At 36.6% G+C, this 14,182-nt stretch overlaps 1 protein-coding gene across 21 annotated transcripts in view; it reads left to right on the top strand.

Annotated features, from left to right (window-relative positions):
* MBNL1 (muscleblind like splicing regulator 1) overlaps nucleotides 1-14,182 on the top strand; it is a 202,611-nt gene that overhangs the window by 167,124 nt on the left and 21,305 nt on the right. For all 21 annotated transcript variants that reach the window (XR_013446880.1, XR_013446873.1, XM_078070201.1 and 18 more), the window contains one exon: nucleotides 3,012-3,212. Coding sequence is in view for 19 of the 21 variants with exons in the window: in XM_078070201.1 (XP_077926327.1) it covers nucleotides 3,012-3,212 (201 nt within the window). In the remaining 2 variants the exon portion in view is untranslated. The remainder of the gene's footprint in view (nucleotides 1-3,011; nucleotides 3,213-14,182) is intronic.

Genomic DNA, 14,182 nt, shown 5'->3' with positions numbered 1-14,182 from the left:
AACAAGGTGCTCTTTGAAGAAGGAATGTAACAAATTTACAAAACCTCTAAATAAAGGAAGGAATGTTGCACTTTCTGGGAGCAGCTTTTGGAATCAAGTTTCAAAGTATAGAGCTATTATTATTGATCCTCTGCTGGTTTAGCAAATAGCTTCACTTATCTGGAGAGAGAACAATTGGAGAGAATGCTTGCTGAATAGTTGATGTTTTAGATTTTTCAAGCTGCTAGATTTTACTTGGGGATGGTGCCCTAAAATTTTTCAGATTTGCATTTGCTCTGCTGCATTAAGTTAGAAAATCAATTCATGTGACATCTCTGTAGAAACAATCCAGCAGGAAAATTGTTGCCAGTTAGTGAGATCAATATTTTTATTTAGGGGAAGTATCCTTTTATTTGTGACATGCAACTGCTGCATTATATGCATCATGGATTATAAGTTTATTCACTGAGATTTAACAGAGCTGCATTTTATTGGTCACTGGTCTTATTTTCTTAAAATAAGAATGCTTTCCTTAGGAAAAAAAAAAAGAATGATTTTCTTGCCTCCAAATACGTTTGTAAATTTGACCTCTGCTTCTAAATAATGTACAATGACATAAACATCTCAGTACCTTTCCAGAGTATACATTAAAAATCCACTACCTGGAAATCCATGTTAATTCATAGCAATAGAATATGAAGAGGAATGATATGGACTGGCTGTGTTCTCCATATTTTAAACTGGTCTTCTGGTCTTTTATGCTAAATTTCTTATAATTTTTAAATACCTAATATAGAACATTAGAGTGCTGGTCTGGTTGGAATGGCACATTTTGTATCTGACAGTATGTAACAGTGTATGTTCGACCTGAATATTTCTGAATAGAAGTCCAAGTTCAACATGGACTCACCGTACAGGTCAGCCCTCGCCATGGTAATGCCTTAGCAGCCATTAGACAGTGGGGCAGCATAAGGTCAGCTGCTATTCAAGTAACTGTTGATGGACAGAGATTGCTCTGGGCCCCAGTTTCTGACCGATTATGGATTGTTAGTATCTGGAGCACTCAGGTAGTTTCCGGTTGTCAGTGTTTTGGGCAGGGATGGGGGTGTGCATCAGAGGTATTGCTTGAGGCCACTTCATCAGGCAGGAGCCACCGACCTGGCAGGGTAGCTAACCGTGGCATTCAAACCAGCACGTCTGGAGGCGTAATTATAACTTGAAAATCCCAGTGGAATGTACGGTGTTATTGTTTCTTCTCCCAAGTGAATCAAATTATGTATGAAATATTTCTATTTTCCATGGTCTTCTTAGTAAGAATGTATACACTAGCTGCAAAGATTTTGTCCTAAAACAGTTTGTGAAGTCAAAAGACGAGTGCGTCCCTTAGGACAGGGATTTTCAACCTAAACACTATTGACATTTGGGGCTGGATAATTCTTTGGTGTGAGGTGCTGTCCTGTGTGTTGCAGGCCACCTAGCAGCATCCCTGGCCTCTACGCATTAGATGCAACAGCACCCCCAAGCTGTGACAATCAGAAATGTCTCCAGACATTGCCAAATGTGCCCTACAAGGCAAAATCGCCCGAACGTACTTGAGAACCACTGCCCCAAGAAAAAGAACACTTGAATTCCATTGTACTCTTCTAAATACAGGATAAGTCAGGGCCAGACTAAATAAGGACATATTTTATTTTTTAAAAACATTTCTTTTGAGCTATAAGAATTACTTTTACATCTCAATTGCATAGAACTTTATTCCAAAGCTCTCTTGAATTCTGTGTAAACTCAGTGTTCATCTAACTTCTTATTTCTATAAGAGGGAAGAATTAGCTACATTCTAACATTCCCTTCATTCTAAAAAATTTCTGCGATTCTGTTCCTTACGGTAGGGTAAAGAAAATTAATTGTTAAGAAGTCCTTTAAAGAACAGGATCCATTTTGTCCATGAGTTTCTGAGTTTTGGAGACAAACATTATTATTACACAAAATATTAAACTTCAAGAATTGAAACCCCATTGAATCAGGAAGTTAAAAATACACCACCCATAAGGTGGAAAATTGTTGTGCTATATTATGCTTTAAAAAAACTGGAAAAGCAAATCATTAAAGTAGCTTTCAGGTAAATTATTTAATTCTACTCAAGAACAGATGTATTTCCTGATACGCAAATTGTCATATCACAAATAGAAACCACCCTCCTATATCCATGAAAGCATTTCTGGCAGAAATTCTATCTTGTGATATTTTAGTCAGTGCTACCTTGTGTATTTCCTTGAAAAATCATGTAGCATTTGTTTAGCTTTCTGTCTCAGACTTCAAATTCAGAATGGTTTCTTCCTAGTAAGGTAAATTCTTTGTTAAATATTTCACAAGTGTGTGATAAGCTGGTGGAATATTTATAGTTTCTCCAGAAAAACATACAACAAGTGAATATGCCAAATACTTTACCTTGTGTGTTCAAAAGAAATTGTGTCATCATCATCTTTCACATATCCCATGAGATTTATTCACAGTTTATATTGACTGTGAAACTTTGTTATCTGCTGGGAGTTCTGCTTTATTTATTCCAGATAATAGGATACTTGCAACCCATTAACTGTTGTAAACAGATCTTTCAAGTTCATCTGACATAGCAATTATAAAATTATTTCTTAGACAAGTTTCTAGGATTAAATCAGGACAAAAATGGAGATGAGGTGACCACAAGAAATTACTGCATTGAATAACTGATCTATTATTCAAAAAGAAATTACAAGTATTATAGACACCCAAGTTTCAAAATCCCAGCAGAAATTTAATGGGTTAATCACCTATTATATTTTAGAAAAACATTGACTGGATGACTGCTTATTTAAGAAACATTCTTATCCCTAGTGGGAGTAAAGAAACAGAGTTAAATGAAAGGAGGGAGGGGAGGGAAGGAAGAATGGATTATGGATGGGTGGATGGATGAAGGATCGATATGTAATGTGGGATATCAAATTCGGGCCAAGACCTGTAGATTAAATTTTGCTTTTTATTTTCTTTTTCAGCCAATGTTTTCAGTTGCACCAAGCTTAGCCACCAATGCATCAGCAGCCTTTAATCCCTACCTGGGACCTGTGTCCCCGAGCCTGGTTCCAGCAGAGATCTTGCCGACCGCACCAATGTTGGTTACAGGGAATCCTGGGGTCCCTGTACCTGCGGCTGCTGCAGCTGCCGCACAGAAACTAATGCGGACAGACAGACTTGAGGTAGGAATGATTAGTTGGTTTCTTTTTTTTTTCTTTTTTTAAATTTTATTATGTTATGTTAGTCACCATACATCATTAGTTTTTGATGTGGTGATCCATGATCCATTGTTTTCCTATAACACCCAGTGCTCCATGCAGTACGTGCCCTCCTTAATACCCATCACCAGGCTAACCCATCCCCCCACCCCCTCCCCTCTAAAACCCTGTTTGTTTCTCAGAGTCCATAGTCTCTCATGGTTCATCTCTCCCTCCGATTCCCCCCCGCTTCATTTTTCCCTTCCTTCTCCTAATGTTCTCCATGCTATTCCTTATGTTCCACAAATAAGTGAAACCATATGATAATTGACTTTCTCTGCTTGACTTATTTCACTTAGCATAATCTCCTCCTGTCCCATCCATGTTGATGTAAAAGTTGGGTATTCATCCTTTCTGATGGCTGAGTAATATTCCATTGTATATATGGACCACATCTTCTTTATCCATTCGTCTGTTGAAGGGCATCTCGGCTCTTTTCCACAGTTTGGCTATTGCAGACATTGCTGCTATGAACACTGGGGTGCATATGGCCCTTCTTTTCACTACATCTGTGTCTTTGGGGTAAATACCTAGGAGTGCAATTGCTGGGCCATAGGGTAGCTCTATTTTTAATTTTTTGAGGCACCTCCACACTGTTTTCCAAAGTGGCTGTACCAGCTTGCATTCCCACCCACAGTGTAAGAGGGTTCCCCTTTCTCCACAACCTCTCCAACATTTGTTGTTTCTTTCCCTGTCCATTTTTGCCATTCTAACTGGTGTAAGGTGGTATCTCAGTGTGGTTTTGATTTGAATTTCCCTGATGGCTAATGATGATGAACATTTTTTCTTGTGTCTGTTAGCCATTTGTATGTCTTCTTCGGAGAAGTGTCTGCTCATGTCTTCTGCCCATTTTTTGACTTGATTATTTGTTTTTTGGGTGTTGAGTTTGAGAAGTTCTTTATAGATCTTGGCTTCTTTATGGACTCCATTCTGATTTTCGAAGTGTGCTCTTTGTTTGCTTCTTCCATGGCCATAAAGGTTAAAAAAAAATCAAAGCAGAGATTTTGGTTTAGTGTTTGGAGCATTTTGTGAGAATTGAGGTATGCTGTGTTTGAATGGAATGTGTATAAAAGCCACAGCATCTCTACGTATGACAGTGGATAAGAACTTGAAACTGGGGTCGGACTGCCTGTTCACCTCGTTATGTCTCAGGTTCCTCATCTTTAAAGTAGACGTAATAACGACACTTTCCTCAAAGAGTTAGGCCAGTGTCTGGCACACAGCACATGCTCCCTAAATGTTCATCGTTGGTGTTACTTCTATTAAGAATAAATTCTCTTCCTCCCCTGACACTTGTTCTCACGACGGTTTGCTCAGTGACTAGGTATCAAGCATTTTAAAATTTATTACTGCAAGTTTCCTCACAGACCTCACTGTATTTTGGTTGGAATAGCAAGGCAGCTTCGCTTGTGAAGTGTGCTCTGATAAAAAAGTTTTTAAATTGGAAATTGCATCATGCTCTAAGTCTCAGAGTCAGGGATGATCAGATGTATGTGCTTTGCTATTGCAGCATGAGAAAGAAATGAAAGATGTAATTCTTACATTGAAGTGGTTGTTCAGAATTTCAGCATGGCTATAAATTAATGGATTTGGTAAGCTCTAGAATGAAGAAAAAAATGGCAACATCCCTGTACAGTGAAGCTCTAAAGCCTGGCATTCTTGTCCAACTAAGGAACAAAATGATTCTTCTTTTCCCTGGTTAGGATGAGGCAATACTTAGGGCTGAGAAGTTTTGAGTGTTGTTAATTACTGAGAAAGAGGCAAAATAAGGCTGTTGTGTGAGCATAATTGACACTAATAATTTATCAGTGGAGCAGGAATTCATTTAATAAGCACCAATTTCTTGTTTATGGGGTTTCACTACATGCACTGCAGAGAGGATCTCAGATTTCAGTGTAGTTATAACTGCCACTACCTTTTTTGATGGTACTAACAATAGTTGGTATTTATGGGGTATTTACTGTCTACCAAACGCGGCATCAACCCATCACATGCATCACATAGTTCACCTTCAAAACAATCTTCTGAGGAAGATACTATCATTAACTCCATCTTACAGGGCAATAAATTTAGGGGGAAAGTTGAGGCACAACTATGTGCCATATGTTCTATGGGTCATAGAAAGGATCTTTGTTCCAGTTGGGTATGAAGTAGAATTCCGTTTTTAAACATTGTATAACTCATTCCCATACAGGTGATAGTACAGAGAGGAAGCAAGAGATTCTGGCTCCTGTATATTGTTTAGAGTTGTTTGTTTAGACTTAGTTCTTACCTTTCATGAATATTTTGAAAAAAGCTGCTAATGAAGAGAGGACCATACGGAGAACTCAGAAAGGACTTTGAGACCTGGTTGCGCAGCCCCTGTGGACCAAGGACCGCTGAGCGCTAGAGATACATTTTGCCTTGTGGGTGGTTTGTCACTGTGCAGTTGCACTTGCTCACTAGTAAACTGATGCTGTTTGCGGGTAAATTAGGAGGAAATTTAGGAAATTGTAAATATTTAAAAATTACCGGAAGCTTAACATGTGAATCATCTTCCTCCTGCCCTGATCTTTCTGAATCATACCCTGGGTTCCTAATGTATAATTGTGGATTGAAGGGAACCCAATAGGCAATCTGGGATGAACGTTAATGAATTAGTTATTAGGAGGAGATGATATTTAGGAAACTTAAAAATCTCTATTGAAATCTCTTTAAAGGCTGAGCTGTGTGGTCAGAACTCTTATAACCTAATCCTCCCACAGTTTTAGGTAGTCTGTAATCGGTTGTATTTTGTATAGTGTTTAACTAAAATGATGACTTTTATCATTGGCTTGGGGTTTCTGTCTTTTTTTTCTTTTATTTTCTTTCCTTTTTTTTTTTTTTTTTGTGAGAAGCTACCTTGTGTATTTTCTTCTGCTGCTGGACTCACAAGTGGCTACTGCTACATGACTCTCATTTCCCCTCAACCTGAATTCCTCTTATCTAAATGCTTGACAGTGGGAGGGCAGCTTCCTATCTTCTTCTGGCTAAGAGGATCTGCTCCAGTGTCACAGTTACAATCTGTCAGCATATCGCGGAGGCCCAGGGGCGTGGCTTTCTGCTCGGCACTGAGATTTTAGACACTCCTCTCTCCAGCTTATTTCCCCTCGCACCAAGTGCACGGCACACAAGGATCTAAATGACGTGGCAGTAAGTGCACACACGTACTTGCCGATTGGCCACATGCTTAGTTATTTAGGTTTAAATCTATAGTTTTTCCTCGTGGAACTCTGAAGTACATGTTTGAATTTTGAGTTCCTTTTAGGGTGAAAAAAAGTTTACATTAGTTTAAATATTGGCCAACTGTTCTTGCCACTTCTTTCTCTCTTTTTGCTTCACATTGTTAGACCATAAGGAAATTAAAAATACCATAGATTATCAGCGTTCTAGTTCTTCTGTTTGGAAGAACTGACACATATTTACAGCACCCGACGTGAGGCTACAAAAAATGTTAAATCCAACAACAGGAACCCAAGAATAGCGATTTTGCTAATTTAGGTGAGTAGCCTTGGGTCAAGTTTCTCATCTTTTCTGAGCTTCATATTCCACACATATAAAATCAGGGGATTGAACGAGATAATCCATAAGATCGCATCCAGTTAGGACATTCTAAGGGACATTTAGGTTGTCTTTGTGCTTTTCATGCCAGCTATAAGCTATTGAAAATTTTATTTAAATATAATATTTAAATAAATCTATTTAAATATATTGCATTAATTTCAATATACAAATATATATTACACATTTTATTTAAATATATAGATGTAAAACACACACATAAACTTTGTATCAGTATCCCTATTATCCATTGTTTGTTGGATACCTTTTAGGAGACTGTAGCTGCGTACTTTCTATACTGTAAAATTCAGTATTTATGGTATTCTCTAAAGAGGAGCAAAGGTCTTAAATATTGGTCACTGAAATGAGGCTTTTAAAATTCCATTTTGTGACTTTGGGATACGTTTTTGTAATTTCCAAGCAGCAGTTTTATTTTCAGTGATTATTTTAAGAAATTGTTAAAATCTATAGGTACTGGAAAGGACCTTACTTTATTCTGAAGAGCAACAATATCCTAGGGAGAACTAGTGAACATCTTTCAAGTAAAAAAAATATGGTGAGGAATATCTTTGAAACCTTTTAATTGCTGTCTTATCCATAACAAGAAAAGGTCCACATCAGGATAGTGCCAAGCTCGTAAATGATACCCAGTAACTTGTTAAATGAATGCAAAATGAGCCAGTCAACCAGTTAATTAATTAATCACAAAAAGACACATGCCTTTATTCAGAGTTTAGTGTAATCCAACAGAGAAGATAAAACATGACGAATTTTTAACATTTGTTAACATTCTCCTTGGGAACATGTTTACATTTTGAGCATTCCAACTACAAAATATGTCATCTCGTTCTGCCCCTAGTCCTAGAGCAGTGGTTTTCAAGTTTTAATGTGATTAGAATCACCTGGATGATTGCGAAAAATGCAGGGCCTCATCCCCATAGACTGATGCAGTAGGTTTTCAGTGGGGCTTGGGAGTCTTTTTCACAAATCTGCCCGGTGATTCTAAATGCAAATAGTCTATAAAATACTTACTCCGCAGGGTGCCAACACCTGCTATTTAAATCCTAACTTCTCATCATTTACCTTATGTACAGTTATTTGTGACTCAATTAAAAACCTGCCTCCTCCAATACACTTAACATTCGACATTTTGTTAAGTTGCTAAGAACACAGTGCACATAACGAAATATTTCAAGTAAACTGGTCATTATTAAGGTCATTTATACTGCATAATAGCATTAATCAAACAAAAAACTAACCAGTGACCGTGTATTTCAGATACTGATGAAGATATTAATATTAGGTTGCTATGTGGTTAACTGCATCATTTTTATATCAACAGTCTATATGAGATAAACACAGGATATATTCCAGGAAAGGTGGGCACACCACTTGGCTTCTAATGTTTTTCAGCTGGAGTTTGTTTATTTCAAAACAGATTATTCTTGTGCCGAAAGTTTTATTCTACTGACGTAATCATGACATGAGTACCTAATTTAGGCCATTGGATGCTGATCGCTTCCTCTCCTTATTGACACAGAAGAGTCTAGTGACTTTTTTCATACAGGCACAAAACAATATGGTCCCGATTGACTGCATACAAAAAAAGAGCATTTAAAGCTAAATGAGGGTTCAAGTAGTAGTGGAAGGCATGCGTAGCTTGAGATTTTTATAGGAGTTTAATGGATTTGTCATGATCTATTGCATATAAAAGACATTTGATTCAAAATACGATTAGAAAAGCAGATGCTTTTAATGAAAGAGCCTTATTGATAGGATTATTGTAATTTTGTATTTTTGTGGAGGGTGGTTAGCTACTGCTTCTATGATATTTGAATATCTTTAGAAAATTACTAAGAAATATGACAAGTTTTATGCACACAGGTCTATGTAGTTTATTTTTTAAATCTGTCATAAGGCTTTAGAATGGCTCCTTAAAATTAGTTCTATCCCGTTTAAAACATCTAGTCCGTCAGTTACTATTCCCTGTAGCTAGTTGGAGCTTTGTTTGGGAGAGGAAAGAGTTGTAAGTTGTTTAAAATACAGTAATTACTAAGCTTGGCCACTCATTTTTGCAGTTCTTCCACTCATTTCTTCCTTCAACTTAAAGCTAAACTTTCCCAATCTTCATTTATCTAGAAAGAGTAATAAAAGTAACTATAGATTTCAGCATTTTGGCATATTGATGAGCTTGTTTCAAAGTTGTGTGTATTTTCCTGTCCTATTGGTTTATGCATGCATTCATAGGAATGAATAAATGAAAATCTGGAAGTGGATTTAATGGAAGGTTTTTTTTCAGTTGGCCATTCCTATACATTCAGATTTTTTTTTTTTTTTTAATTACATGAGGTAAGGTGACAAACTCTTAGCTATATTATCTATAGAAATATGCTTGTGTTCTCTGGCCTAATGGTAATGAGGGGTTCTGCCTTTTAGATTTCAAAGACAATTCCCATTGTTTTTTATTTTATTTTATTTTTCTAAGATTATTTATTTAATATTTATTTATCTGACAGAGAGAGCACAAGTAGGCAGAGGGAGAGGGAGGAGCAGACTCCCCACTGAGCAGGGAGCCTAATGCAGGACTCAATCCCAGGACCCTGGGATCATGACCTGAGCCGAATATAGCTGCCTAACCGACTGAGCCACCCAGGCGCCCCTAAGACAATTCCCATTTGATCTTAACAGAAATCCTCTGAGGTAGCTGACATTGATGTCTGAAGTTTAGATGGACAAAATTTGTACAATTATTTGATAACAGATTGAAACTAGATATGACATCATCAGATATCTCTCTTGGGAATTAATTATACAATCAGCTAAGATCATTACCCATAACCACCAGAATTTTAAACTGTGGAGATTATAATCCTTTTTGAGTTGAAAATACAGATAATTCTTGGCATTAGCTTGTATGCTCATGACTACTAATGCTTTGGATACCTTGATAAACTTATTGATTATCCAGTACTCCTTTTTTAAAGTTTCATATAGCTCAAGCTTAATGGAAAATAAAGTCTATGGTGGTTATTATTGAACAACAGGTATACACACACACACGTATATGTGTGTATATATATATATGTGTATATGTGTGTGTGTATATATATATATATATATAAGCTTATAATAAGCTCCATAATATTTGTCATGAAACTTTAAAATGACTTTCTAAAATATTAAAATAGTGCCTGTTCCTGTTATGATAAGCTCTCTGTTCCTGCTTCTGGAAGTTGTTCTCCAAACATGGCTGAGTTAAATATGGTGAGCACAAAATATATTACTTCAGAGAGCTCTCTCCTTAACAAACATGCAAATGACTGTCCAGTTTTGAATAAGTTCAAACATTGACATTAATGTCCTGAGAATTCCAATGCCTTAATTGCAGAACATTGCTGAATTTAATACTACTTATAAAACCTATTATTATTCTAACCATTTTGAAATACGCTTGTCACATTAATAAAAAAACAAAACAAAACAAAAAAACCCTAGAGGTCAAATAACAGAACTGTTTATTTTAACCAGATTTGTATTATGTGTTTTCAGCTATCTATCCATTATCTTACTCAGTATTCATGATTCCATAGCTGGTAAGTATAGTAACTAGATAGAACCCACAATTTCTGATGCTAAACTCTATTTTCTTTCCACTCTACTACTGCTATTTAATTAACAAGAAAAGGTTTACATAGAATAATTCACATTTCTTTGGGAAGTTTTTCTAAGTACTTTTTTCTTTTGATTTTTTAAAGTTATAAACTTTATTGCATAGATGGTTCTAGAAATGGAATTTAGTATTTAAATGTTTTCAATGGCTATCTTTATTGACTTGATGGGTTTTAATGTAAAAGCAGACTCTTACCTATTTTGTATGAAAATTTATTAAACTTACCTGATTTACAAAACAAATCCTGCCTTAATGTTTACAGAGTAAAAGACTCAGCATTTTCTTGATTGAAACACATTTTGTGTTTAGCTAAATAGATGGAATTATTTTAATCTAATTAATTTAATCTAATTATTTAATCCACTTACCAGACTATAAAAAGTACTTGTATCTGTTGACCCACTAATGCCATTTCCGCAGATTTAACCTTAGAAAATGTTTTTTTAAATATCTATAGTCGTGAACATACTCTTTGCAATATTATTTGTAACATGAGAACATCTAGAAATAATCTAAATGATCTCTGAAAGAGTTACCTACAGTATCACATCGGTTTGATGGAATTTGATGAAGCCATCACAAATGATCACGCCAGACACTATTGAGTAAAACAAAAAAATGCTTACGCACACTGTTGCACAAAAAACAGGTCACCAAGTAGTAGCTATACCATCATTACAACTATTTGAAAAATGTGTACCTGTGGAAGACTGGATGAGAAGAGAAAAAAGAACCACAGTGGTGTTAGGATTTTAAACCTGTCGTGTTTTAACTTCTCTGTATGGTAAATCGTTCAATTTCTTATCCTGATTCGAATTATAAGATCACATTTGTTGACATTTTGTCAGCCGCTTATTTCATTTACTAATATAATACTACATCTAAGAGATTTTTTTTTTTTTTGAGGATCAGCATAGTCTAAAGTTTTCTTGAGTTCATCAAAGAAACCAGGCCAAACCCAAGTTCGACAGTCAAGGGATAGATCCTGTTTTATTGGTGATCATTAGACAAAAATGTGTCTTGAAAGCCTTGGGAAATTTGCTCTGTTCAGGCAGGTACCAGGGATGCAGACGCACATCTGGCACGTGGCGCACTTCGCTAGCCCCCCTGGCAGATAGCTCTCAGCAGTACAAGTTTTCACAGGAGATTTTTTGGTTTTTGTTTATTTTTTCAAAAGCAGAAATAATGGGAGAACAGCTATTTCAGTGTATTTATTCTGTTCCATTTCTCATGTTGGGAGAACTTGAAGCTAGGAAAAAATAAGACCGTAAAAAATGCAGATCATGCCAAAGCAGTTGACTAGATCCTCTGAACCTTCGAAAAGGCTGGTTTGGGGACAAATTCTAAGTGGATTCCTAGTTATCAATCCCCTTAAATACATTGAGAATTCTCCTGAATTGCATCTTGCAAGAGAGCAAAGAGTGGAAAAGTATAATAAACCAGTCCTTAAGCTGTACCAACCACACACTCACATGCATGAAGCAAACAGAGAGGAACGAGGTGTATTAGAATGACCATTTGTATGCAGTCTGCATCTCGGTTTATATCACTGAAAGTGAAAAGAGTGTTGAGACAGAGAAACAAAAAGTCAAAAGCCCAGCACTCAGGTTGTATTTTGGGAGAATGACACTCAAATGTCTGGCACCAGGCACTGGCGTAATTGTTTTTGGGAAAATAAGGAATCTTAGATTTTAATAGTTATTAAAGAGCCCACAAATAGGCTGCTTTCAGATCTTTCTTGTCAGTGTGGCAAAGAGTAAGATAAATTGACAGGGAGGGTGTCAGCTCATCTGTTGCCAGTTCGTTTGTGAGCATGTTCAAGAAAGCAAGAATTACTGGAGAACTAACCCCAGAAGTGTGCATTCGTGTAGAGTTTCCTGTCGTATGAGACTGCATTGACATGGATTTGCTTCAACACAAAGATAGCCTTTTTGTTCATACGATAGTATAAATTCAGCATAAATTTCATATACATACATGAGAAGTTTTTGTTCTCAGTTAAGTGTGTCTCTCTTGTCCTGGTTGTTTTGTTGAGCCTAATCCAGTTAAGTGTTGGTTAGGGACTGGGGATTTGTGGTGTAGAAAGCTCCGCAGCTAATCAGCTAGAGTGGAGGACAGTAGTTCAGGGGAACAGCTTAATCACTTTCGCTTTTCAAATTATAAACTCCTGGTTAGCCTTGTTTTCTTCTGTTCAAGAAGACAGACGCAATGAGAAAAAAACAAGAGGGTCCTCTGTAACTTCCTAAGTCATCTCTGGATTCTTAATATCTCTCAGAGTGCCTGGCGTATAATATTTGTTCAGTAAATTTTTTAAATTAAATAAATGAATGAGGTGATGAATAAAGGCGGTTCATTGCTGTGTATATGGAATACAAGGCTTCAGCTAGCTCGAGGTTTAAAAATAGTGCCAGATGTCATTTATAATGCCCGTTTTCAGATGTAGCATGATACGAATTATAGCGGTCTTCTTAAAAGGAAGCACTTTGCTCAGTAATGGGATATGGATATAATGGGGAGGAAAAGTACCTAGAATTGAATGTGATCATTTTATGTACACAAATCCGAGAAAACCTTTGCTTTTAAAATCATAACATGGTTCCCGTTTCTCTTTCTTGCTGTACTCCAAAATAAAGTGCTTGGGGTCTGTATATTTTCTCAGTTTGTGAAAAGATACGTGAAAAATAAAAACTGTCTCCTTGAAGCACAAAGTAGGAGCATGAAATATTAAAAGGACATTCTGTGTTTTAGATGGCCCTCTTGTGGTAAAAAGGTCAAACTGTCCCAAATGAAGCCGGTGTTGGCAACTTCCTGATTTCAGCAGCCATCATGACAAACTTCAATAGGAAGAGTCAAAATTGAGCAGACACATGAGAAATGATCCATTTTCACCCTTTCCCCAGGGACTCCATCCACAATTAACAGATATAAACCAAATAGACAGTAACAAAAACTAATCTTTTTCCCTCTGCTTCATATATCTACCAAGTGAATCTCTAATGATCAGAAACCTAGCACTCGGAAACATTTTACTAAAAAGCTATCAAGTTTTACTTTTTGTACTTTTACTTGTAAATAATTTCAGATAGCACAGAAGTTGCAAAAATAGAACCAAGAGTTCCTGCCTGTCCGTCACCCGGTTTACCTAAATATTAACCACTCACACGACCGTGTCATCACTTACAAAACAAATTGGCGGTGATATTCTGCTATTAGCCAATCTACACACTTCAGTCAGATTTCACCAGTTTCTCTACCAGTATCCTTTCTCTGACCCCAGGATCATTCAGTCGGTGACAGTGTTTCATCGTCCTTTGCCTTTCACGGCCTTGATACTTTTAAGAGAGTACTGATTAGTTATTTCGTAAAACATTCCCCCACTTCAGTTTGTCTGATGTTTTCTCATGATTAAATTCAGGTTATGCAGTCTCAGCAATAATAAACGAAAGTGATGTGGTGGCCTTTTTATCGGTGCGTCCTATCAATGGATACATGACGCCATTATGTCTTCTTGGCGTTATTAACTTTGATCACTTGGTTAAAGTGGGGCCTGCCAGGTCCCTTCACTGTCAAGTTACTGTTTTTCCCTTGGTAATTAATAAGTACATCAACATAATTTAAATTAGATGTCTTACCATAATTCATATCA

Source organism: Halichoerus grypus, chromosome 1 (assembly GCF_964656455.1).
Source record: "Halichoerus grypus chromosome 1, mHalGry1.hap1.1, whole genome shotgun sequence".
NCBI lineage: Eukaryota > Metazoa > Chordata > Mammalia > Carnivora > Phocidae > Halichoerus > Halichoerus grypus.
Note: the sequence above shows the minus strand (reverse complement) of the source record. Positions and strands in the feature narration are given on the sequence as shown.